Below are 26,547 nucleotides of genomic sequence, written 5' to 3'. Positions count from 1 at the left end.
TACACCACATTTGAGCCTACTGATTCCTGTCCATGTGTATAATGGTTCCAGTCTTGCTTTGCTAATATTTAAGACTTCTATCTTGCCACACAGAGTATTGCGGAGGTGTTCCGCTGTTTCATCTGTATGGAGAAGCTGAGGGATGCTCGGCTCTGCCCCCACTGCTCCAAACTCTGCTGCTTCAGCTGCATACGGGTGAGTGACATGTCGCCACGGGCAACGAGACTAACTTGTTAGCGTAACACTTCACAGCTGGCATGTGAGGGGAAAATCTACAGGCCTTAAAATGCCTCAGTCTGAACAATCATACTTATAACTGACACCATTAGTGAATTAAGCAAAAACTTTAGTAACCAATTTAACTTTAGTAACCAATCTTGTTTAACCTCTCTAGGGTACGTGGGACGCTAACGTCCCACCTGACCAAAATCCAGTGAAAGTGCAGGGCGCCAAATTCAAACAGAAATATTATAATTAAAATTCCTCAAACATGCATGAATTATACACCATTTTAAAGATAAACTTGTTGTTAATCCCACTACAGTGTCCGATTTCAAAAAGGCTTTACGACAAAAGCATACCATGCAAAAAAACAGAAATTTTTCCAGCCAAAGAGAGGAGTCACAAAAAGCAGAAAAGGAGATAAAATTAATCACTAACCTTTGATGATCTTCATCAGATGACACTCATAGGACTTCATGTTACACAATACATGTATGTTTTGTTTGATAAAGTTAATATTTATATCCAGAAATCTCTGAAGTTCCCAAGCCGACAGAGATGGCCGCCTCGCTTCGCGTTCCTAGGAAACTATGCAGTTTTTTGTTTTTTTACGTGTTATTTCTTACATTGGTACCCCAGGTCATCTTAGGTTTCATTACATACAGTCGAGAAGAACTACTGAACATAAGAGCAGCGTCAACTCACCATCAGTACGACCAAGAATATGACTTTCGTGAAGCGGATCCTGTGTTCTGCCTTTCACCCAGGACAACGGAATGGATCCCAGCCGGCGACCCAAAAAAACGACTTCGTAAAAAGGGGAAACGGAGCGGTCTTCTGGTTAGACTCCGGAGACGGGCACATCGTGCACCACTCCCTAGCATTCTTCTCGCCAATGTCCAGTCTCTTGACAACAAGGTTGATGAAATCCGAGCAAGGGTAGCATTCCAGAGGGACATCAGAGACTGTAACGTTCTTTGCTTCACGGAAACATGGCTCACTGGAGAGACGCTATCGGAGTCGGTGCAGCCAGCTGGTTTCTCCACGCATCGCGCAAACAGAAACAAACATCTTTCTGGTAAGAAGAGGGGCGGGGGCGTATGCTTCATGGTTAACGTGACGTGGTGTGATCATAACAACATACAGGTACTCAAGTCCTTCTGTTCACCTGATTTAGAATTCCTCACAATCAAATGTCGACCTCATTATCTACCAAGGGAATTCTCTTAGATTATAATCACAGCCGTATATATTCCCCCCCCAAGCAGACACATCGATGGCTCTGAACAAACTTTATTTATTTGCAAACTGGAATCCATTTATCCGGAGGCTGCATTCATTGTAGCTGGCGATTTTAACAAGGCTAATCTGAAAACAAGACTCCCTAAATTTTATCAGCATATCGATTGCGCAACCAGGGCTGGTATAACCTTGGATCACTGCTATTCTAACTTCCGCGACGCATATAAGGCCCTGCCCCGCCCTCCTTTCGGAAAAGCTGACCACGACTCTATTTTGTTGATCCCTGCCTACAGACAGAAACTAAAACAAGAAGCTCCCGCGCTGAGGTCTGTTCAACGCTGGTCTGACCAATCTGATTCCACACTCCAAGACTGCTTCCATCACGTGGACTGGGATATGTTTCGTATTGCGTCAGACAACAACATTGACGAATACGCTGATTCGGTGAGCGAGTTCATTAGAACGTGCGTTGAAGATGTCGTTCCCATAGCAACGATTAAAACATTCCCAAACCAGAAACCGTGGATTGATGGCAGCATTCGCGTGAAACTGAAAGCCCGAACCACTGCTTTTAATCAGGGCAAGGTGACCGGAAACATGACCGAATACAAACAGTGTAACTATTCCCTCCGCAAGGCAATCAAACAAGCTAAGCGTCAGTATAGAGACAAAGTAGAATCTCAATTCAACGGCTCAGACACGAGGTATGTGGCAGGGTCTACAGTCAATCACGGATTTCAAAAAGAAAACCAGCCCCGTCACGGACCAGGATGTCTTGCTCCCAGGCAGAATAAATAACTTTTTTGCCCGCTTTGAGGACAATACAGTGCCACTGACACGGCCTGCAACTAAAACATGCGGACTCTCCTTCACTGCAGCCGACGTGAGGAAAACATTTAAACGTGTCAACCCTCGCAAGGCTGCAGGCCCAGACGGCATCCCCAGCCGCGCCCTCAGAGCATGCGCAGACCAGCTGGCTGGTGTGTTTACGGACATATTCAATCAATCCCTATCCCAGTCTGTTGTTCCCACATGCTTCAAGAGGGCCACCATTGTTCCTGTTCCCAAGAAAGCTAAGGTAACTGAGCTAAACAACTACCGCCCCGTAGCACTCACTTCCGTCATCATGAAGTGCTTTGAGAGACTAGTCAAGGACCATATCACCTCCACCCTACCTGACACCCTAGACCCACTCCAATTTGCTTACCGCCCAAATAGGTCCACAGACGATGCAATCTCAACCACACTGCACACTGCCCTACCCCATCTGGACAAGAGGAATACCTATGTGAGAATGCTGTTCATCGACTACAGCTCGGCATTTAACACCATAGTGCCCTCCAAGCTCGTCATCAAGCTCGAGACCCTGGGTCTCGACCCCGCCCTGTGCAACTGGGTACTGGACTTCCTGACGGGCCGCCCCCAGGTGGTGAGGGTAGGCAACATTTCCACCCCGCTGATCCTCAACACTGGGGCCCCACAAGGGTGCGTTCTGAGCCCTCTCCTGTACTCCCTGTTCACCCACGACTGCGTGGCCACGCACGCCTCCAACTCAATCATCAAGTTTGCGGACGACACAACAGTGGTAGGCTTGATTACCAACAACGACGAGACGGCCTACAGGGAGGAGGTGAGGGCCCTTGGAGTGTGGTGTCAGGAAAATAACCTCACACTCAACGTCAACAAAACTAAGGAGATTGCGGACTTCAGGAAACAGCAGAGGGAACACCCCCCTACCCACATCGATGGAACAGTAGTGGAGAGGGTAGTACGTTTTAAGTTCCTCGGCGTACACATCACAGACAAACTGAATTGGTCCACCCACACAGACAGCATCGTGAAGAAGGCGCAGCAGCGCCTCTTCAACCTCAGGAGGCTGAAGAAATTCGGCTTGTCACCAAAAGCACTCACAAACTTCTACAGATGCACAATCGAGAGCATCCTGTCGGGCTGTATCACCGCCTGGTACGGCAACTGCTCCGCCCACAACCGTAAGGCTCTCCAGAGTGTAGTGAGGTCTGCACAACGCATCACCGGGGGCAAACTACCTGCCCTCCAGGACACCTACACCACCCGATGTCACAGGAAGGCCATAAAGATCATCAAGGACAACAACCACCCGAGCCACTGCCTGTTCACCCCGCTATCATCCAGAAGGCGAGGTCAGTACAGGTGCATCAAAGCTGGGACCGAGAGACTGAAAAACAGCTTCTATCTCAAGGCCATCAGACTGTTAAACAGCCATCACTAACATTGAGTGGCTGCTGCCACTCTGACTCAACTCCAGCCACTTTAATAATGGGAATTGATGGGAAATGATGTAAAATGTATCACTAGCCACTTTAAACAATGCTACCTAATATAATGTTTACATACCCAACATTATTAATCTCATATGTATATACTGTACTCTATATCATCTACTGCATCTTTATGTAATACATGTATCACTAGCCACTTTAACTATGCCACTTTGTTTACATACTCATCTCATATGTATATACTGCACTCAATACCATCTACTGTATCTTGCCTATGCCGCTCTGTACCATCACTCATTCATAAATCTTTATGTACATATTCTTTATCCCTTTACACTTGTGTGTATAAGGTAGTAGTTTTGGAATTGTTAGCTAGATTACTTGTTGGTTATTACTGCATTGTCGGAACTAGAAGCACAAGCATTTCGCTACACTCGCATTAACATCTGCTAACCATGTGTATGTGACAAATAAAATTTGATTAGATTTTTACCTCAAACATCCGGTGAAAGTGCAGAGAGCCATGTCAATTTACAGAAATACTCATCATAAATGTTGACAAATACAACTGTTATGCATGGAATTAAATATACAGTACAGCGCTCCGAGACCAAAACAAGCAATACAGATACCCGCCATGTTATGGAGTCAACAAAAGTCAGAAATAGCATTATAAATATTCACTTACCTTTGATCTTCATCAGAATGCACTCCCAGGAATCCCAGTTCCACAATAAATGTTAGTTTTGTTCGATAAAGTCCATTTATGTCCAAATACCTCCTTTTTGATGGCGCATTTAGTACAGTAATCCAAATGCGCAGGCACTAGGTCCAGGCAAAGTCAAAAAAGTTATATTACAGTTCGTAGAAACATGTCAAACAATGTATATAATCAATCTTTAGCATGTTTTTATCATAAATCTTCAATGTTTCAACCGGAGAATTCCTTTGTCTTTAGAAATGAAAGGGAACGGAGCTAACTCTCACGGGCGTGCGCCTGACTGAGCACATGGCCTTCTAGCAGACCCATGACTCAATCAGCTCTCATTCTCTCCCACTTCACAGTAGTAAACAAGTTTCTAAAGACTGTTGACATCTAGTGTCTTAGGAAGTGCAATATGACCCCACAGACACTGTATATTGGATATGCTAAGACTTGAAAACCTACAAACCTCCCACTTCCTGGTTGGATTTTTTCTCAGGTTTTTGCCTGCCATATGAGTTCTGTTATACTCACAGACATCATTCAAACAGTTTTAGAAACTTCAGTGTTTTATATCCAAATATGTATATCCTAGCATCTAGGCCTGAGTAGCAGGCAGTTTACTCTGGGTACACTTTTCTTCCGGATGTGAAAATACTGCCCCCTACCCCAAAGATGTTAAGGGAAAACCAATATTCCACTGTCATTATACTATGATTTTAATATATAGAACAATTCTCATTACAGTGTTTACTTTGAAGTGTCAGGCTACAAATATAGGAATTTGAGGCAGTCATGGGTGTTAGGCATCCTGTAAAAACCTCTCCATCTATACAGTGTTACAACCTCATCTGCAATGCTGACATGTAACCTCTTCTATTGACAGCGCTGGTTGACTGAGCAGAGAGCCCAATGCCCACACTGTCGGTAAGCCCTTCTGTGTTTGAACACAGTACTTAGTATTCCTGGCAGGGACTAGGGAAAGGGGGGGTACCTAGTCAGTTGCTCAACCGAAATATGTCTTCCGCATTTAACCCAACCCCTCTGAATCAGAGAGGTACGGGGGCTGCCTTAATAGACATCCATGTTATTCGGTGCCTGGGGAGCAATTGTTGTTGGGGGTTAGTTGCCTTGCTCAAGGGCAGAACGGCAGATTTTTCAACCTTGCTGGCTCGGGATTCGAAACGGCGACCTTTCGGTTACTGGCCCAACGCTCTAACAGCTAGGCTAAATGCAGCGGGGGTTAGCCTACTACTGATTATGTTCCAGAACAACCTTTTTAGAATCCAGGCAGCAGAGTTAAGAGTAAATCGGGGGAATAAAGTATAGATTTCCCCCAAAATTCACAGTGAGGACTGATCTAGTGCCAGTATTAATGATGCTAAAATAATCTTAAGGAATACTGAACTTGGAGATCTGTATGTAACTGTTCCTTTGTCCAAATTGTTTGATTTAGATGGTTTTGGATAGACTTAGGCTGTAGCCACCATTTAGGGGACATTATTTTTCAAGACCGATCATGTCTGTGTATGACCGTGTGTGTGTCTGTCTGTCTCCAGGGCACCACTGCAGCTGCGGGAGTTGGTGAACTGCCGCTGGGCTGAAGAGGTTACCCAGCAGCTGGACACCCTGCAGCTCTGCAATCTCTCCAAACACGAGGAGAACGACAAGGACAAGTGAGCCCCAGCATCCCTCCTTTCCATCCCTCCTTTCCATCCCTCACTCCCCTTTGACCCATTCATCACTACCACATATTTCTTTCTCTCTGTTTCTCTCTCTCTGCCCTCGCTCCCCCTCTCTATCCATACCCTATATTTCTGTTAGAATTGAAGACCTCAAACACAACCTGGGCCCCATTAAACTAAATGCAGTATGAGGCAAAAGCAACCTAGAACAATGTGTCCTTTCAGCTTAGAAATGTGAAAGGCCCAGCACATTGTAAAGTGGGCTGAGTTTATAAATGGCTTGTTGTTTGGCTCTAGGTTTCCATCCAATTTGAAACAGATTTTAATGTGAATATTCTAAAATCGGCATAAATATTTTTCCCCACGAGTGTTCCATTCAAACAAACTTGTTTCGGATAAAAAGTCTCATGACGAAGTGCACAAAAAAGCTCTTATACGACTAAGATATTTTTTGTAGAGGTGGGGTTTTCTGGTGTTTTCGGAAGATGGGCAGGGACTCTGCTGTCCTAGCTTCAGGGGGAAGCTGGCTTCATCGTTGGTGTGCCAGGACAGAGAAGAGCTTGGACTGGGCAGAGCGGGAGCTGCCTTCCTGTGGGGATGGGAGGGCCAAGAGACCAGAGGTGGCAGAACTGAGTGCTCGGGTTGAGGTGTAGGGTTTGAGCATAGCCTGGAGGTAGCGAGGGGCAGTTCCTCTTGTTGCTCCGGAGGCAGGCACTATGGTCTTGTAGTGGATGCGACCTTCGACTGGAAGCCAATGGAGTGTGTGGAGGAGCTGGGTGACATGGGAGAACTTGGGAAGGTTGAAAACAAGGCGGGCTGCAGCGTTCTGGATAAGTTGCAAGGGTTTGATGGCACAAGCGGGGAGCCCAGCCAACAGCCAGTTGCAGTAGTCCAGACTTGAGATGACAAGTGCCTGGATTAGGACTGACTGAGGTAGGGTTGTAGAGCTTGAACTTGCAGGAGCATGGTACTGCTTTGATGTTTGCAGAGAACGACAGGGTGTTGTCCAGGGTCATTCCATGGTTCTCAGTACTCTGGGAGGGCGACACTGTGGAGAATTCAACTATGATGGAGTGGTCTTTGAGCGGGCAGGCCTGCCTCGGGAGGAAGAGCAGCTCAGTCTTTTCGAGCTTGAGGTGGTGGGCTGACATCCAATCTGAGATATCTTCCAGGCACGCAGAGATGCGTCTCGTCACCTGGGTCTCAGAAGAGGGGAAGGAGAAAAATAGTTGAGTGTCATCTGCATAGCAATGATAGGAGACACCATGTGAGGATATGACTGAGCCGAGTGACTTGGTGTATATAGAGAAGAGGGCCTAGAACCGAGCCCTGGGGGACACCAGTAGTGAGAATATGTGGTGCAGACACAGATCCTCTCCACGTTGCCTGGTTGGAGCGGCCTGCCAGGTACGATGCAATCCAAGGGTGTGTAGCGCTGGAAACGTCCAGCACTGAGAGGGTGGAGACGAGGATCTGTTGGTTCACGGTATCAAAGGCAGTGGATAGATCTAGGAGGATGAGAACAGAGTCTGCTTTGGCAGTGCGGAGAGCCTCCACGCAGAGGATCAGTCTCGGTTGAGTGACCCGTCATGAAGCCTGACTTTTTATTTGACTAGGCAAGTCAGTTAAGATCAAATTCTTATTTACAATGAAGGCCTGGGAACAGTAGGTTAACTGCCTTGTTCAGGGGCAGAACAACATATTTTTACTTTGTCAGCTCAGGGATTCGATCTAGCAACCTTTTGGTTACTGGCCCAACGTCAAGAAAAGCATTCTGAAAGCGATAAGAGTTGAACAGAGGCAGCACACGAGTGTTTTGAAAAAGGGATACAGGTCCATAGTTTTTTGCATCACGACTCGAGTGTTGTTTTTTTGAGGAGGGGAGCATTCTGGCCATTTTGAAGTCAGAGGGGACGCAGTCAGGGATGAGGGAAATTATGAATGGAATTAGGTCGCCAGAGATGGTCTGTAGGAGGGGATAGGGTCAAGCTGGCAGGTTGTCGGGCGGCCAGACCTCAGTCACAATATTTCATCTGGAGAGAGTGGGGAGAAGGAGGTGAAAGCGTAGGGTAGTTCCGTGTGAGTGGGACCAGTGGACTCAATAGGCTGTGATTGAGGAGCGGCTGTCATAAACCTATTCAGTGGTTGAGTCATCCACAGGGAGGGAGGGGTGTAGGATTTAAGGAGTGAAGAGAAGGTGGAAAAGAGTTTCCTGGGGTTAAAGGAAGAAGCTTGAAATTTAGAGTGATAGTGGCTCTAGCAACAGATGCAGAGCAAGAGAAGATAAAGAAGAGGGAGTGAAAGGATGATAGGTCCTCTGAAAGTTTAGATTTCCAGTGCGAGTCATAAGATGTGGAAAGGGGGAGGGTAGGGTCGAAGAGGCTGAGTGGCTAGGAAAGGGAGACAGTGGGGGAGGGAGTTGTAGTGAGATTTGTAGGCTAACAGCCACTAGTAAAGATGAGATCAAGAAAATTGCATGTCTTGTGAGTTGGAAAGGATTGGACAAGGGTGAGGTCAAAAGGCAAGGAGGGGAAAGAGAGCGTTGGAAAGAAACTAATTAAAGGCATACATCGGGAGGTTGAAGTTGCCAAGTACTAAGAGCAGTGAGCCATCGTCAGGAAATGAGCTTATCAAGGTGTCAAGCTCATTGAGGAACTCTCCAAGTGCACTTGGAGGGCGATAGATGACAACAATGTTAAGCTTGAGTAGACAAGTGACGGAGGGGAGAAAGAGAATCTCCATTTAGGAGAAATGAATACCCCTATGCTACCACCGCTACGACCAGATGCTCTTGGACTATGAGAAAAAACGTAGTCAGATGAAGAGAGCAGCTGGAGTAGCAGTGTTCTCTGGGGTGATCCATGTCTCTGTCAGGACCAAAAAGTCAAGGGATTGAAGGGCAGCATAGTGTGAGATGAACTTGGCGCTCATGGCCGCAGATTGGCAGTTCCAAACGCTGCCAGGGACCCGAAATTCCACCTGGGTTGTACACGCAGGGTACACTATATTAGAAGGGGGGGGGGGTCTGTAAAGTTTACAGGGAGAGGAGCGAACATGGAATAGAAAACACGCATAGTTGCCAAAGCTACAAAAGGGCTAAATGAGATCATCAGAAAATAACTTGGTAAGATTCTCAAGCGAGAGAGTGGTGTGGAGCCTTCCCCGAACACCTCGGCAGAGCAGTCTTTGTTTCGGGGACGAGACTGACTCGACCGCCGCTTACAGCTGCTGTTGAGAAAACAGGAGAGACTGAAGTACTAACACTTATTGCTGAATGCCTAGGAGAGGAGAAACCACTCTCCCTCCAATACAACCACTGATTACCAAAACAAGTCACAAATTGCCCTGCCGCTTAGATGTGTCAAGAATCATCTGCAAGTTTTGAGCAGTCGCAGTTCACACACCAAGTAGGCTAATGCGAAGACGGGCAGCACTTAAAATAGATGTCCTAGCGAACAAAAAGAGAGTACTAGACAAGTATAATTTTTGTCTTTATCTGTTATCACTCCTGGAGATATCAGGAGTCCTCTAGCTATAGAATGAAACACTTGTTGCATAATCTATTTCACCAGCAAAAAAATTGCCCACATTGTCAAGCGTATTTTGTTTTGTTCGACATTTGGAAAGTTTACCGACAAATTAGAATTTCCATCAGGCCTGTTGTGACATTTTTTTTGTCCGACATGTACTTTACTCGCAATAAAAGGTTGGATCGAAACCTGCTTAATGTGACTTAAAATGTGTTGAAAAGAGATTCCAGAGGGTCTAGATGTGTCAGTTGTCTATGGTTTGTCTACAGGTGTGAGAACCACCATGAGAAACTCAGTGTGTTCTGCTGGACCTGTAAGAAGTGCATCTGCCACCAATGTGCTCTGTGGGGAGGCATGGTAAGTGGCCCACAGAGGAGTATTCTCAGTCAAGCCCCACATCCCTTTGGTATAACAAAACAAGTGCTCAGTCAGTCCATTCCTGTATTTTGATCTTCACCCCTTTTCCTTCCCCAAGCATGGCGGCCACACCTTCAAGCCTCTGGCTGAGATCTACGAGCAGCACGTGTCCAAGGTGAACGAGGAGGTGGCCAAGCTCCGCCGCCGCCTCATGGAGCTCATCAGCTTGGTGCAGGAGGTGGTGAGGGGCACTGTTTCTTTTTCAGCTTGGTTAGAAGCACACATGAGAAAATAGGATCAATATCACTACTGCACACTGCTGAATTTTGCCACTAGATGGCACAAGATCACTACAGCTAATTTGCCTCTGTTGTGATGGGATGCCTCCTCCACTCTATCCCTCTGTGATGACAGATGAAGTTACTGTTCCACCAAAATACATTATAACGCTGCAACCGTCTGCCTTAATTCAACATGTTTTCTGGTTCTCTCAGGAGAGGAACGTGGAAGCAGTGCGAGGGGCCAAAGACGAGCGAGTGCGAGAGATTCGTAATGCAGTAGAGATGATGATTGCTCGTCTCGACAACCAGCTGAAAAACAAACTCATCACCCTCATGGGTACGCACATTTCATGACACCATTTGTGTTTCTCTCTTGTCACTGTAATGCCCTTCTATGTCACTAAAATATTATTTTTATATGAAAATGTCCTCTCCCAACAGGTCAGAAGACCTCCCTCACCCAAGAGACTGAGCTACTGGAGTCTCTCCTGCAGGAGGTGGAACATCAGGTATGTGGACTTGTACCATACCAGTATACAGTGTACCATTTAAAAAAAATATTTAACACCAGGAATGCCGTAGGTAGCACTACAAGTGGATTGGAATGTGTTGTACCTGCTTGAGAGGGTGTGTTTCTTGCAGGACATACTGTGTTGTCTTGTGGTTTGTGGAGGCAGGTGTTTTAGGAGGAGAGTGGGAAGTGAGTGTTTTCGGTGGCATTCTGGCACGCCACACCGCACAGCACTCTGGGTTAGAGGTTGACCGATTAATCAGAATGGCCGATTTTAATTAGGGCCGATTTCAAGTTTTCATAACAATCGGTAATCGTCATTTTTGGACACCGATCATGGCAGATTACATTGCATTACAGGCTGGATACCTCTTATGCGAGTGCAACAAGGAGCCAAGGTAAGGTGCTAGCTAGCATTAAACATATTTTCTTAAAAAAACGAATCTTAACATAATCATTAGTTAACTACATACACATGGTTGATATTACTAGTTTATCTAGCTTGTCCTGTATTGCATATAATCGATGCGGTGCCTGTTAGTTTATCATTGAATCATAGCCAACTTCACCAAACGGATGATTACCTAACCATAAACATCATCGCCTTTCTTAAAATCAATACACAATTATATATTTTTGAACCTGCATATTTTGTTCATATTTCATGCTTACTTGAATTGTGTCACTTCTCTTGCATTCTGTGCAACAGACAGGGTATTTGCAGCAGTTTGGGCCGCCTGGCTCGTTGCGAACTGTGTGAAGACTATTTATTCCTAACAGAGACAGCCAACTTTGCCAAACGGGGGATGATTTAACAAAAGCGCCTTTGCAAAAAAAGCACAATCGTTGCACGAATGTACCTAACCATAAACATCAACGGCTTTCTTAAAATCAATACACAGAAGTATATTTTATTAAATCCGTATATTTAGTTAAATAATCCAGGTTAGCAGGCAATATTAAACTAGGGAAATTGTGTCACTTCTCTTGCGTTTATTGCACGCAGAGTCGGGGTATATGCAACAGTTTGGGCCGCCTGGCTCGTTGCGAACTAATTTGCCAGAATTTTACGTAATTATGACATAACATTGAAGGTTGTGCAATGTAACAGGAATATTTAGACTTATGGATGCCACCCCTTAGATAAAATATGGAACGGTTCCGTATTTCACTGAAAGAATAAATGTTTTGTTTTCGAGATGATAGTTTCCGGATTCGACCATATTAATAACCTAAGGCTCGTATTTCTGTGTGTTATGTTATAACTAAGTCTATAATTTGATATTTGATCGAGCAGTCAGACTGAGCGGTGGTAGGCAGCAGCAGTCTCGTAAGCATTCATTCAAACAGCACTTTCGTGTGTTTGTTAGCAGCTCTTTGCTATGCTTCAAGCATTGAGCTGTTTATGACTTCAAGCCTATCAACTCCGGAGCTAGTTAGCGGGGTGCGCGCTAATAGCGTTTCAATCGGTGACGTCACTCGCTCTGAGACCGTGAAGTAGTTGTTCCCCTTGCTCTGCAAGGGCTGTGGCTTTTGTGGAGCGATGGGTAACGATGCTTCAAGGGTAGCTGTTGTCAATGTGTTCCTGGTTCGAGCCCAGGTAGGGGCCAGGAGATGGACGGAAGCTATACTGTTACAATGGCAATACTCAAGTGCCTATAAGAACGTCCAATAGTCAAAGGTCTATGAAATACAATTGGTATAGAGAGAAATAGTCCTATAATAACTACAACCTAAAACTTCTTACCTGGTTAATATTGAAGACTCATGTTAAAAGGAACCACCAGCTTTCATATGTTCTGAGCAAGGAACTTAAACGTTAGATTTTTTACATGGCACATATTGCATTTTTACTTTCTTCTCCAACACTTTTTTTTTTTTTTTTTGCATTATTTAAACCAAATTGAACATGTTTGATTATTTATTTGAGGCTAAATTGATTTTATTGATGTATTATATTAAGTTAAACTAAAAGTGTTCATTCAGTATTGTTGTAATTGTCATTATTACAAATAAATACATTTAAAAAATCGGCCCGATTTAATCAGTATCTGCTTTTCTTGGTCCTCCAATAATCGGTATTGGTGTTGAAAAATCATAATCGGTCGACCTCTACTCTGGGTAGCAGGAAGCTGAGCGAGAGGAGGCACTGAGCCACCAATTGTCTAGAGGCTTTCTGTCTTTTCATATCCTCTTCATCTGCACTTGCCCTGAACAGACAGGATGGTCAAAGCAGTGATGTTCATGACCACGATGTGCTTTCACCTGTCCAGTTCTTTCACATCAGTGCAGATAAAGAACGGGAGAAAAGGATAGGAAGCAACTTCAGACTACTGATATTCACTTTTTGTTTTCTGAGCGAACTGATTTGAAACTTTAAGAAACCAGGTGCGTTCTCCCACAGGTGCAATTTTCTCACACATTCTGCCATGTAAATCTTAGGGTCTTTTAATGCTTTTTACATTGTCTTTCCTCAAATGACTATCAGCTGTTCTCAAACCTTCACACAGGTGTTTTCTTATGAATTCACCTCTCTGAAGTCACAACCTAGGCTTTTTCATCGCCTGTCAAACTTTACCTTGAGTGCGTCATGCCTCCAGTGAAATGAGATGCGTTAAGAGTGAGGGTGAAGGGGGAGTGGTGGTCAGGTGTTGCTCTGCAAAGCTCTTCAATTGTGTGTGGTTCTCTGTCCTACAGCTGCGCTCCTGCAGTAAGAGCGAGTTGATCTCCAAGAGCCCAGAGATCCTGCTGATGTTCCAGCAGGTTCACCGCAAGCCCATGCAGTCCTTTGTCACCACTCCAGTCCCCCCCGACTTCACCAGGTAACATACTAACTAAACCTACTTCACTAAACCCATTTTACTGTACCTGCACACCTTCCTAGGTACTGTACTAAACCACAGATCCTGTGACTAGATAGCTTGATTTAAGAAAGAAGATGCTCCGGACCCTCTTTAAAATTGTCGTCAAAGAAAAGAGGATCCACTTTTAGATATAGATGTTCAGTTCAATTTTGTATGGTTAGATATACATTTCCATTTGGATTATTCATAATGCAGCAAGATATTGTTATGCTTTTAATGGATATTTCATGACATTGAGAAGTGTAATTACGGAACAACTTTCTCTCCACAGTGAGCTGGTTCCTGCCTATGACTCAAGCACTTTTGTTCTGGCCAACTTCAGGTAGTTTTGAAAATGTTTGGATATGAGCTTGTGTATGCACAAGGAATAGAAATCGACAGTCTTTGAACATCAAACAAAACATATTTTAGCTTCTGTTTCTTGGAGAATAGTACAAACAGTACAAAGCACCCCGCTCATACCCCGCACAACCGCTCATACTTTATTTGGGGTTGCCAGGTCCAAGGCTCTGATTAAGTGCTTATGTTCCAGCTGCTAATTAAGGCAACCAGGGACACGTCGGCCCATGATGAGCAATTTCTCTCTCGTTGTGACACTTCACCAAGAAGCAGTTGAAATTGTATTTTTTAATGAATGGGTTCCTCTTATCTGACTTGTTTTTCTGCCTGTGTGTTGCGTTGTCCTTACAGCACCCTGAGACAGAGGGCAGATCCCGTCTATAGCCCCCCACTCCAGATATCTGGCATCTGCTGGAGACTCAAGGTTTATCCAGTGAGTAGACACCAACAATTGTGTGTTCTCTAATACTTAGTAGTAATTGCTACTAAACTACTAATGATCTCTTATGTTCATCGTATCTTACTCTAACTACTAGATTTGATATGTCATCTTTTTCACAACTAAGTTGACAATATTGGAGATTGTGAAAAACTCTCTGGTTTAATGTTCACCATAATTATGGGTTCTAGCAGCGAAGCTGGTTTCTTCTGGTTTATTATTATTATACCGGTTCTTCTTACAGGGAAAATGTAACATGCAAATTCCTGTGAGATGGTAAGGCAGAGGAGGGTGCAACTTGACATGATGATAAATGCCAATTGGCCACAAGGTGGCACTATAACAGGCACTTGAAATTGCATACTCTGAAAGGTAATGCGCCTCACCCCATATAACCTAGGGTCCTGAAATTCAGTGCATAGGGTCCCTCTTCTCACAAGGAACACATTTGCGTCAAGGACCCAGAAGGTCCGTCGTCATGGATTTTACAGCATTTTGAATTTTGTGAAAAACACTTAAATCACATATCCTCCGGGACCACTGGGTCCATCTGGATGAACCTTCACATAGCATCTATGGACCAAGGTCTCAACTGAATATGTTCCAGACTAGCATGTCAAACAACATGGTGCTACTGACCAATAAATGTTCATGTGAGTGTTGCCTGGCACATCAATGCATATCAATCAGACATTAATACTTGTATTAACCAAACTTGTTCAAAACACTGTCAAGACTCAACATATGCAAGCATATTCAGATCGACTGTGTTGGAGCTAAAACGGCACATGTTTATATCTCTCCATCTGTTTGGCTTGGTGATGAAATTTGGCACACATGCTATGAGTCTAGCTAATCTGTAACGTATGGTTCAGTTTGGACACATGGGGGTTCTGTTGGACAAATAATAATTAATGCAAGGTTATTGCGGCCATATTGTTTGAGTAAGAGTCTTGGAAAATATTGTGTTTGAAGATAGATTATATATACCACATTTGGTGCCGATCAGTCTAGCGGTTTTGGAGAAAAAGCTTTAAAGTAGTCAATATCATAAAAAATAGCCCAAAGTATGCATATTGCATGATCTGATTTGTGGTATTTGGCAAGCGTGATAAAGAGTACAGAAGTAGCTCCTCTAGAGCGATGTGCCCACAGCTTGAATCCCAACATTGCTCCTTGCAGCTATATTTATTATGTTCCTTCTGCCAATTTGCTGAAACATTTTTAATTCCAGTTAGTTGGTAAGGGCTAGAAGGGTGCATCAAGGCCACACCCTCCCATGCAATTTGAACATAGGTCCGTCTCTTCACAAGGAAGAAATTGGCCTCGAACCCATAAGGTCCGCCATGATGGATTTTCCGCCATTTACAATTTTGTGAATTATACTTAATATGCTACTCTGGCACCGAAGGACCAATCTGCACAAAACTTGACATATGACCTCTGGACCAAGGTCTCTTAATGCTAATTTACACACTAGTATATCAAACAACTTGGCCGCTACTGACCAATAAACATTATTGTGGGCATGGTCTGGCACATAAATGTATATAAATCAGACACTGATGATCGTATTGTAACAACTTGGTACATATGTCCCAAACATATGCAAGCACATTCAAATCGACCACATGATGATGCTCTAACGGGCACATGTTTATATCTCTTGATCTGTTTGTCAGAGTGGTGAAATTTGGCACCCATGTTCAGGGATATGAGTCTAGCTAAGGTGTAAATTATGGTTCAGTTTGGCCACATCGTAGCGCTGTTGGACAGGAAAAAACATTAATGCAAGCTCATAGCCAATGAGCGTGCATGGAAAAAAAAAAAAAAAATGTATATATATATATATATATATATATATATATATATATATATATATATATTTTTTTTTAAGCGGCCATATTGTTTGAGCTGGATTCCTGGAAAATATAGGATTTGAAGACATGGGTACATTGGTACATAGTATCTATCGGTCCATTTGGTTCTGGAGAAGAAGACGTGTAAAGTATTTAACTTTGAAAACTGGTGCTGCTCAATTAACCAAAATTGACCGATGTCGGTTCAATTATTTGAATTCCATTTTGTTCAGTTTTTTTCTGTCAACTCAATGTGAACATTGCACAGTTTCTCTAGAGATAAACCCGATCCAGCTTGAACCCCTGCTTGCTGCTTGCTGCTATATTGTGTGTTTGTTTTTCCCTTCAGGATGGCAACGGTGTGGTGCGCGGCAACTATCTGTCCGTTTTCTTGGAACTATCTGCAGGACTCCCTGAAACGTCAAAGTATGTTTTTTAAATTTATTGTCATTCTCTTTCTTTGAATTTAAGTTTTCACTTGAATTTATGTCACCTTCAACGTGTGTATTTTCTGTGTCTATAGATATGAGTACCGTGTGGAGATGGTCCATCAGGCCTCCAGCGACCCCACTAAGAACATCATCAGGGAGTTTGCATCAGACTTTGAGGTGGGGGAGTGCTGGGGCTACAATCGCTTCTTCAGACTTGACCTGTTGGCAAGCGAGGGCTACCTCAACATGCAGACTGACACCCTGGTCCTCAGGTTACCACTAATACTAATAGAGAGAAAGATGCCATTTCTAACTCTGGGTTTAGTGTCTTCATTGGAGTCATTTTTGACTGCTGAGTTGACTTTTCTCCCCTGAACAGGTATCAGGTGCGTTCGCCCACCTTCTTCCAGAAGTGCAGAGACCAGTACTGGTACATCAGCCAGCTGGAGTCAGCCCAGTCCAGCTACATCCAGCAGATCAACAACCTCAAAGAGGTGTGGGTTTTAGATCACCACAAATTAATCTCTAATTAATCTAAACTAAAATGATTTGCGTTAACTCATTGCATATTATTTCTCCATGTTGTCAGAGGCTGGCCATTGAGCTGTTCCGTAGGCAAAAGTCTCGCAGCTCGTCCCCTCCTGACCGGCGCCTGGGCACCTCGACCTCGGAGAGAGACTCCCGCTCAGGGAAAGGTCCCGTGGCTGAGGATGGCTGCCAGACCACTGCCACTGAGACCAAAGTGGAAGAGGAGGAGGAGGAGAAGACCCAGCACGATGACTCCAATGTGAGTCACTCAGACATTAGCACTTTGTCATCATATTCATGATGACCACAGAGGTTGTGGCGAAATCTGCACGGAGCCTTCACCCTGTATTGGTTCATATTTGTGATTCAAGATGGTGCACACAACACATGATCATAGTACCCAAACACACTGATTAGAGTGGTCGAAACAGTTAAATGTTGTGTGGATACGATAGTCTCCTTTGTATTTACACAGGGGAGCAACTTTCATTTTAGAAATGGGGGAGGATATAATATATATTATTTATATTTTATCCAGTCAGATAAACACCGCTCGGAGACGTCCGCAGGGTCCTAAAGCACACCGTTGCCTCGTTTTTTTATCACATTCCAATGATAAAACTGGGGGGGGGGGGCATATCCCCCCATCCCCAGTGAAAGTTGCTCCCCTGTATTCACATAACCACTGGGGTCGAAACATTGTTACATAAAAATCCAGGAAGCATATCATATGATGAATGGCATTATAAAAACAACTGGATGAAATTAGATTTCAGAGACACTTAATCATTCTGCCCCTTTTCCTCCTAAAATGTCTAGTCCTACTTAAGGGCTGACCTCAGCATGCATTATCATAAGGTGTCTCAAGAGGGAGATGGGGCACAGTAGAGGAGAAATGCTTGCTGTGTCAGCAGCTGAGCTCTAGGCTGCATGTTGTCTGAACATTGCGCTAATGTTGCATTAATGTTAAAGTATAGTCATGAGCTGATGGGGACCTTAAGCATGCACTATTTTATCAGATGAAGATCAAACACAGCAGAGTAGGAACAGCTGTGTCAGAGATTAAGCACTAAATGCTTTTATGTAAATGCTGCGCTAACGTTGTGGTCAGGAGCTGTCTGATGGGGACTTGGAAGTGGACTGTCTGACGGGGGACGAGGAGGTGAACCCTCTGGACGGTAGCAGCACCTCAGGCAGCTCCACGGCAACGAGCAACACAGAGGAGAACGACATCGACGAGGAGACCATGTGAGTGACCTAGCGCCACTATCACCCCTAACCACAGAGCTTTCTCTCTAGTTTTAGTCCCCCAATTATTTGGAGGGGGGGGAATGCAGAAATTATATCCACATCCTCAAATCAAACTTTATTTATCACATGCTCTGAATACAACAGGTGTAGTAGACCTTACTGTGAAATACTTACTTACAAGCCCTAAACCAACAATGCAGTAAAAAAAGAGATAATATACTAAATTAAAAAATGTATAAAAAGTAAAATAACAATACCGAGGCTATATACAGGGGGTACCGGTATTGAGTTAATGTGCGGGGGTACAGGTTAGTTGAGGTAATTTGTACATGTAGGTAGGGGTAAAGTGACTATGCATATATAATAACCAGCGAGTAGCAGCAGTGTAAAAACAAATGGGGGGTCAATGTAAATAATCCAGTGGCCATTTGATTAATTGTTCAGCAGTCTTATGGCTTGGGGGTAGAAGCTGTTAAGGAGCTTTTTGGTCCTACACTTGGCGCTCCGGTACCGCTTGCCGTGCGGTAGCAGAGAGAACAGTCTATGACTTGGGTGACTGCCGTCTTTGACAATTTTTGGGGCCTTTCTCTGACACGGCATAGTATTATAACTCCTGGATGTCAGGAAACTTGACCCCAGTGATGTACTGTGCCATACTCACTGCCCTCTGTAGCGCCTACGGTCAGATGCCGAGCAGTTGTCATGCCAGGCGGTGATGGAATCGGTCAGGATGCTCTCGATCATTACATCGATCTTATCATTACAATGACTTGTTTGTGTCCCTCTGTCCCAACCTGGAATGTGCTAGTTAGAAAGAGTGTAGTTTTGATATGAGTCGTGTATGCGTACTTCATCAACCTGTTTTCAAACCCCTGAGCCCGAAGAGACTGTGTGGAGTGAAGGGCTGTTGCTGGAGCCTTAGTCTCACATGTTCTCTCTCTCTTCTCCACCCCCTCACTGTGAGCTCACCAGATGAGCCATCATTGAGTCATCACTGCTCCTCATACTGCCTGGCTGAGTGCAAAAAAACAACACGAAGCTCTCCAGCTCCAACCACGCACACTCATACACATACACTAGGGTTGAATATTTTCTAGAAAATCAACCAATTTTCTTTCCTGGGAAAATTGCAACCCTATCACGGTATTCCCATTCAAACCGGAAATGCTATTGAAAAGCATATAACATCAGCCTAAAATATGGACAGGAATCTAATGGTTTCTTGTTGTAGTTGTCACAATTTAATCAACTGAAAATGTCTGTCACCACACAATTTGTTGATGTAGTTTAGTTTAAATTTTTAAAAATGAGGTTATTAGCCTACAGACTAGTGAACATTACATTTGTTTTATCTTACCCCGGAAAGATGTTGGCCCCTTTCTCTCCCCTTGCACCTGGCTATCAGGGGAATTTCGGGAGGTTGTGTTTTTACTTTATGATAGTCACCACTTTAAGCAGGTTTTGTCACAGGGAACATATTTGATTCTCCGCTAAACAAACAGACAAGCAGATAGGCCTAGTAGTGGAGATTCAGTTGCTCAAATACCTGCCAATCTGACTAGTCAAACCCATGGATTCGCTTTTGTTATTGTGACATCATCATGTTGCAAATGTCTATTTCCTCATGCGTTAAGCAGGGGGACACGTCTGGCACTGCAGGATTTGAGTCCCTGGCGGCGTAGTGTGTTACTGATGGCTGGCTTTGTTACTTTGGTCACAGCTCTCTGCAAGTCATTCTCTAGGTCCCCCCGTGTGGTTCTGGGATTTTTGCTCACCGTTCTTGTGATCATTTTGACCCCACGGGGTGAGATCTTGCGTGGAGCCCCAGATCGAGGGAGATTCAGTGGTCTTGTATGTCTTCCATTTCCTAATAATTGCTCCCACAGTTGATTTCTTCAAACCAAGCTGCTTACCTATTGCAGATTCAGTCGTTCCAGCCTGGTGCATGTCTACAATTTTGTTTCTGATGTCCTTTGACAGCTCTTTGGTCTTGGCCATAGTGGAGTTTGGAGTGTGACTGTTTGAGGTTGTGGACAGGTGTCTTTTATACTGATAACAAGTTCATTAATACCATTAATACAGGTAACGAGTGGAGGACAGAGGAGCCTCTTAAAGAAGGTCTGTGAGAGCCAGAAATCTTGATTGTTTGTAGGTGACCAAATAGTTATTTTCCACCATAATTTGCAAATAAATTAATTAAAAATCCTACAATGTGATTTTCTGGATTTTTTTTCCTAATTTTGTCTGTCATAGTTGAAGTGTACGTATGATGAAAATAACAGGCCTCATCTTTTTAAGTGGGAGAACTTGCACAATTGGTGGCTGACTAAATACTTTTTTGCCCCACTGTATGTGTCTGAGGGTGTGTGTGTGTGTGTGTGTGTATATATGTGTCTGAGGGTGTTTGTGTGTGTGTATATATGTGTCTGAGGGTGTTTGTGTATATATATATATATATATATATATATATATGGGTGTTTGTGTGTGGCTGACTAAATACTTTTTTGCCCCACTGTACTAGGTAAACTGTTGACGTTACAATGTTTTTGTAATAACGTCATCTATTAACCTTTTAATAACAAAACAAAAATGACATACATTTTCATATTCCATATATCGTCATGACCACCGTTGTGGCTGACAGAAACCATTATTCCAAAGTCCCTTTATTTCATGTTTAATGTTCTGAGGCTGGTTCTCCATAGTAACAGGACAAAAGGAATTTGTCTGTGGCCTAAGATTTACCAGGGGCGTGAGGGGTCATAAAAACCCCACATCTTCAGACCCCTAGATCTCTCCTCTGTTGGGGTTGAGAGAGAATCTGTAGGGTTGTGGTCTCCTGTAACCTGACCAGATCAGGACAGTCTGTCATGTCTAGGGTGATCCTACTTGCAGGTGGGTAGTTAAGGCACTTGGAACAACTTGGCCCCTGAAGGCCAAAGCTTACATTGGGAACATTACTGGGCTGACCTAGCAAGTTCGGGAGAGGAGGCTGGGACTGGGCCCCTAAGGGGGTTTCAGGATCTATTGCCAACTTTCCAAAAATCGGGCTCGCTTCCGTCCCACGGGTGATCCTAGTATAAGACTTCATTAGGTCTTCCATTGCACGTGTGCGCCTGTGTACGTAGTAGGTGCACACGCCAAGGGAAATAAAACCAAGGATCCTGCTAACAGTCAGGATACCGTCCGGAACCGTCCAAGAGCGGGCGACAGACCAATCTTTTGGTCTGTAGTCAGTCGGGTCAACTAAGTGCCTCATCCCGTACGCTAAGATCAACAGTCATGGGTCCCTCGTACTGGATTTGGTTTTGAGTGGCTTGTGGTAATTCACGGGAACGGTTAGCAAAAGCATCCGGCATTTCAGTCTCGGTGTCTATCCTGTCGTCGGGAAGTTGGTCGAGAGTGAGGTCGTCTATGTGAACAATCGCCCCCTCTGGTACTTAACAAAAACAGGTTCAATTGGGCGTTCGTAAGTTTTTATTTTTTTATTTTTACCTTTATTTAACTAGGCAAGTCAGTTAAGAACAAATTCTTATTTTCAATGACGGCCTAGGAACAGTGGGTTCTGCCCCTGCCTGTTCAGGGGCAGAACGACAGATTTGTACCTTGTCAGCTCTGGGGTTTGAACTTGCAACCTTTCGGTTACTAGTCCCACTAGGCTACCCTGCCGCCCAAGTCATAGTGGCGGACGCGAACGGTGTGTTGACCAACCGTCGGTTCCCTACCACCTCCACTTGTGTGGTGGTGGCCCCATCCCTGGCTGTTCGTTTGGCTCTACAGCGTTCTTCGCTGGTGATAGCTTTAATACCACAAAGACGCTCAGTGTTATCCCTGACAAACGGTTTGCTAGGACAGTGGTAGTGGACATCTTTGGTTAGAGTACACATTAACAGGTTAGGGGTGAGAGAGAAATCTGTGTTGTTTTCCTGGTAAGCTACAACTGGGGGCGTGGCAATCTTTACGTGGATACTGTCGCGCCAAAATCCTACATTGAGAACTGTTTTCAATCTACAGATATTCTCCAGTTCAACAACCGGCAACGTCAGTTGAAATCCCACTTCATTACGATCAACATCAACTTGTATTGGGATGGCCGACCCCAGACTATAGGCCAAATGTGACTAATGGCCTTATTGACCTCAGCTACTTCAACCATGATATGTTGTGCACCAGATGGGCACTAGATATGAGGGGATTCTATTCATGGCCAAGTGGTCCATAGAAGAGCTAACTTCACAGAGAAAATCCCCCAGTAACAATCAAACCAATTGGACATGGGCATAGTCATGGTTCATGACCTCTGCTAGCTTTCCTACAGACAGGATAGTTTTTTCAGGAGAGTAGTGTGTGTGTTGACCACCAGAATAGTGTCCTGGAGAGACTTTCCCACATGTGGGCCTGTGCCTTCATCTGCTGCTGGATAAGTGGCATCTCTTCAGTAATCTCCCTAACATTCCTCTTGACTGTGGCTAGACTGACTGCGTTGACGGCAGTGGTACCTAGGGCAAATAGTGACCCTTGGACAGTTGGAAAGAACTCCACGAGGAGCCTGCCTGTTACGCGAATGCAGTCAGAAGCCAAGGTAAGTTGCTAGCTAGCATTTAAACGTATCTTATAAAAACAATCAATCAATCATAATCACTAGTTAACTACACATGGTTGATGATATTACTAGTTTATCTAGCGTGTCCTGCGTTGCATATAATCGATGCGGTGCGCATTCGCGAAAAGGAACTGTCGTTGCTCCAACGTGTACCTAACCATAAACATCAGTCAGTCTAGCCTTGGTTTCATGCATGTCAACATCAGAAGCCTCCTCCCTAAGTTTGTTTTACTCACTGCTTTAGCACACTCTGCTAACCCTGATGTCCTTGCCGTGTCTGAATCCTGGCTCAGGAAGGCCACCAAAAATTCTGAGATTTCCATACCAAACTATAAAATTTTCCGTCAAGATAGAACTGCCAAAGGGGGAGGAGTTGCAGTCTACTGTAGAGAGAGCCTGCAAAGTAATGTCATACTTTCCAGGTCCATACCCAAACAGTTCGCACTACTAATTTAAAAATGACTCTCTCCAGATATAAGACTCTCACTGTTGCCGCCTGCTACCGACCCCCCTCAGCTCCCAGCTGTGCCATGGACACCATTTGTGAATTGATCGCCCCCCATCTAGCTTCAGAGTTTGTTCTGTTAGGTGACCTAAACTGGGATATGCTTAACACCCCGGCAGTCCTCAATCTCACACAAATCATCAAGGAACCCACCAGGTACAACCCTAAATCTATAAACAAGGGCACCCTCATAGACGTCATCCTGACCAACTGGCCCTCCAAATACACCTCCACTGTCTTCAACCAGGATCTCTGCGATCACTGCCTCATTGCCTGTATCCGCTACATAGCCGCAGTCAAACGACCACCTCTCATTACTGTCAAACGCTCCCTAAAACACTTCTGTGAGCAGGCCTTTCTAATCGACCTGGCCCGGGTATCCTGGAAGGACATTGACCTCATCCCGTCAGTCGAGGATGCCTGGTCATTCTTTAAAAGTAACTTCCTCACCATTTTAGATAAGCATGCTCCGTTGAAAAAATGCAGAACTAAGAACAGATTGGTTCCCTTGGTTCACTCCAGACTTGACTGCCCTCGACCAGCCCAAAAACATCCTGTGGCGGACTGCAATAGCAGTATATGCAACTGTTCAGGGAAGTCAGGAACCAATACACGCAGTCAGTCAGAAAAGCTAAGGCTAGCTTCTTCAGGCAGAAATTTGCATCCTGTGGCTCCAACTCCAAAAAGTTCTGGGACACTGTGAAGTCCATGGAGAACAAGAGCACCTCCTCCCAGCTGCCCGCTGCACTGAGGCTAGGTAACACGGTCACCACCGATAAATCCATGATTATCGAAAACTTCAACAAGCATTTCTCAACGGCTGGCCATGCCTTCCGCCTGGCTACTCCAACCTCGGCCAACAGCTCCGCAGCTACTCGCCCAAGCCTCTCCAGGTTCTCCTTTACCCAAATCCAGACAGCAGATGTTCTGAAAGAGCTGCAAAACCTGGACCCGTACAAATCAGCTGGGCTTGACAATCTGGACCCTCTCTTTCTGAAACTATCCCCTGCCATTGTCGCAACCCCCATTACCAGCCTGTTCAACATCTCTTTCATATCGTCTGAGATCCCCAAGGATTGGAAAGCTGCCGCAGTCATCCCCCTCTTCAAAGGGGGAGACACCCTGGACCCTAACTGTTACAGACCTATATCCATCCTGCCCTGCCTATCTAAGGTCTTCGAAAGCCAAGTCAACAAACAGGTCACTGACCATCTCGAATCCCACCGTACCTTCTCCGCTGTGCAATCTGGTTTCCGAGCCGGTCACGGGTTCACCTCAGCCACGCTCAAGGTACTAAACGATATCATAACCGCCATCGATAAAAGACAGTACTGTGCAGCTGTCTTCATCGACCTTGCCAAGGCTTTCGACTCTGTCAATCACCATATTCTTATCGGCAGACTCAGTAGCCTCGGTTTTTCTGATGACTGCCTTGCCTGGTTCACCAACTACTTTGCAGACAGAATTCAGTGTGTCAAATCGGAGGGCATGCTGTCCGGTCCTCTGGCAGTCTCTATGGGGGTGCCACAGGGTTAAATTCTCGGGCCGACTCTTTTCTCTGTATATATCAATGATGTTGCTCTTGCTGCGGGCGATTCCCTGATCCACCTCTACGCAGACGACACCATTCTATATACTTCCGGCCCGTCCTTGGACACTGTGCTATCTAACCTCCAAACGAGCTTCAATGCCATACAACACTCCTTCCGTGGCCTCCAACTGCTCTTAAACGGTAGTAAAACCAAATGCATGCTTTTCAACCGTTCGCTGCCTGCACCAACACGCCTGACTAGCATCACCACCCTGGATGGTTCCGACCTTGAATATGTGGACATCTATAAGTACCTAGGTGTCTGGCTAGACTGTAAACTCTCCTTCCAGACTGATATCAAACATCTCCAATCGAAAATCAAATCTATAGTCGGCTTTCTATTCCGCAACAAAGCCTCCTTCACTCACGCCGCCAAGCTTACCCTAGTAAAACTGACTATCCTACCGATCCTTGACTTCGGCGATGTCATCTACAAAATTGCTTCCAACACTCTACTCAGCAAACTGGATGCAGTTTATCACAGTGCTATCCGTTTTGTCACTAAAGCACCTTATACTACCCACCACTGCGACCTGTATGCTCTAGTCGGCTGGCCCTTGCTACATATTCGTCGCCAGACCCACTGGCTCCAGGTCCTCTACAAGTCCATGCTAGGTAAAGCTCCGCCTTATCTCAGTTCACTGGTCACGATGGCAACACCCACCCGTAACACGCGCTCCAGCAGGTGTATCTCACTGATCATCCCTAAAGCCAACACCTCATTTGGCCGCCTTTCGTTCCAGTTCTCTGCTGCCTGTGACTGGAACGAATTGCAAAAATCGCTGAAGTTGGAGACTTTTATCTCCCTCACCAACTTCAAACATCTACTATCTGAGCAGCTAACCGATCGCTGCAGCTGTACATAATCTATCGGTAAATAGCCCACCCATTTTTACCTACCTCATCCCCATACTGTTTTTATTTATGTACTTTTCTGCTCTTTTGCACACCAATATCTCTACCTGTACATGACCATCTGATCGTTTATCACTCCAGTGTTAATCTGCAAAATTGTAATTATTCGCCTACCTCATGCCTTTTGCACACAATGTATATAGACTCCTTTTTTTCTACTGTGTTATTGACTTGTTAATTGTTTACTCCATGTGTAACTCTGTGTTGTCTGTTCACACTGCTATGCTTTATCTTGGCCAGGTCGCAGTTCTCAACTAGCCTACCTGGTTAAATAAAGGTGATATTTAAAAAAAAAAAAAAAAATCAATCTATGCCTTAACATCAATACACAAGTATATATTTTTAAACCTGCATATTTAGCTAATATTGCCTGCTAACATGAATTTATTTTAACTAGGAAAATTGTGTCACTTATCTTGCAACAGAGTCA

At 44.6% G+C, this 26,547-nt stretch overlaps 1 protein-coding gene across 3 annotated transcripts in view; it reads left to right on the top strand.

Moving 5' to 3' along the window:
* The window catches only part of LOC110534878 (E3 ubiquitin-protein ligase TRIM37), a 40,686-nt gene that overhangs the window by 2,957 nt on the left and 11,182 nt on the right, over positions 1-26,547 (top strand). For all 3 annotated transcript variants that reach the window (XR_016483638.1, XM_036989998.2, XM_036989996.2), the window contains exons 3-17: positions 94-195; positions 5,315-5,355; positions 5,988-6,104; positions 9,913-10,000; positions 10,119-10,241; positions 10,495-10,618; positions 10,723-10,790; positions 13,490-13,614; positions 13,928-13,978; positions 14,347-14,428; positions 16,643-16,719; positions 16,817-16,996; positions 17,104-17,218; positions 17,314-17,511; positions 18,364-18,500. Coding sequence is in view for 2 of the 3 variants with exons in the window: in XM_036989998.2 (XP_036845893.1) it covers positions 94-195; positions 5,315-5,355; positions 5,988-6,104; positions 9,913-10,000; positions 10,119-10,241; positions 10,495-10,618; positions 10,723-10,790; positions 13,490-13,614; positions 13,928-13,978; positions 14,347-14,428; positions 16,643-16,719; positions 16,817-16,996; positions 17,104-17,218; positions 17,314-17,511; positions 18,364-18,500 (1,628 nt within the window). In the remaining variant the exon portion in view is untranslated. The remainder of the gene's footprint in view (positions 1-93; positions 196-5,314; positions 5,356-5,987; positions 6,105-9,912; positions 10,001-10,118; positions 10,242-10,494; positions 10,619-10,722; positions 10,791-13,489; positions 13,615-13,927; positions 13,979-14,346; positions 14,429-16,642; positions 16,720-16,816; positions 16,997-17,103; positions 17,219-17,313; positions 17,512-18,363; positions 18,501-26,547) is intronic.

Source organism: Oncorhynchus mykiss, chromosome 10, assembly GCF_057628025.1.
Source record: "Oncorhynchus mykiss isolate SJ-2025 chromosome 10, ASM5762802v1, whole genome shotgun sequence".
Taxonomy (NCBI): Eukaryota; Metazoa; Chordata; class Actinopteri; order Salmoniformes; family Salmonidae; genus Oncorhynchus; species Oncorhynchus mykiss.
The sequence above is the reverse complement of the archived record's forward strand: the minus strand, read 5'-3'. Positions and strand labels throughout refer to the sequence as shown.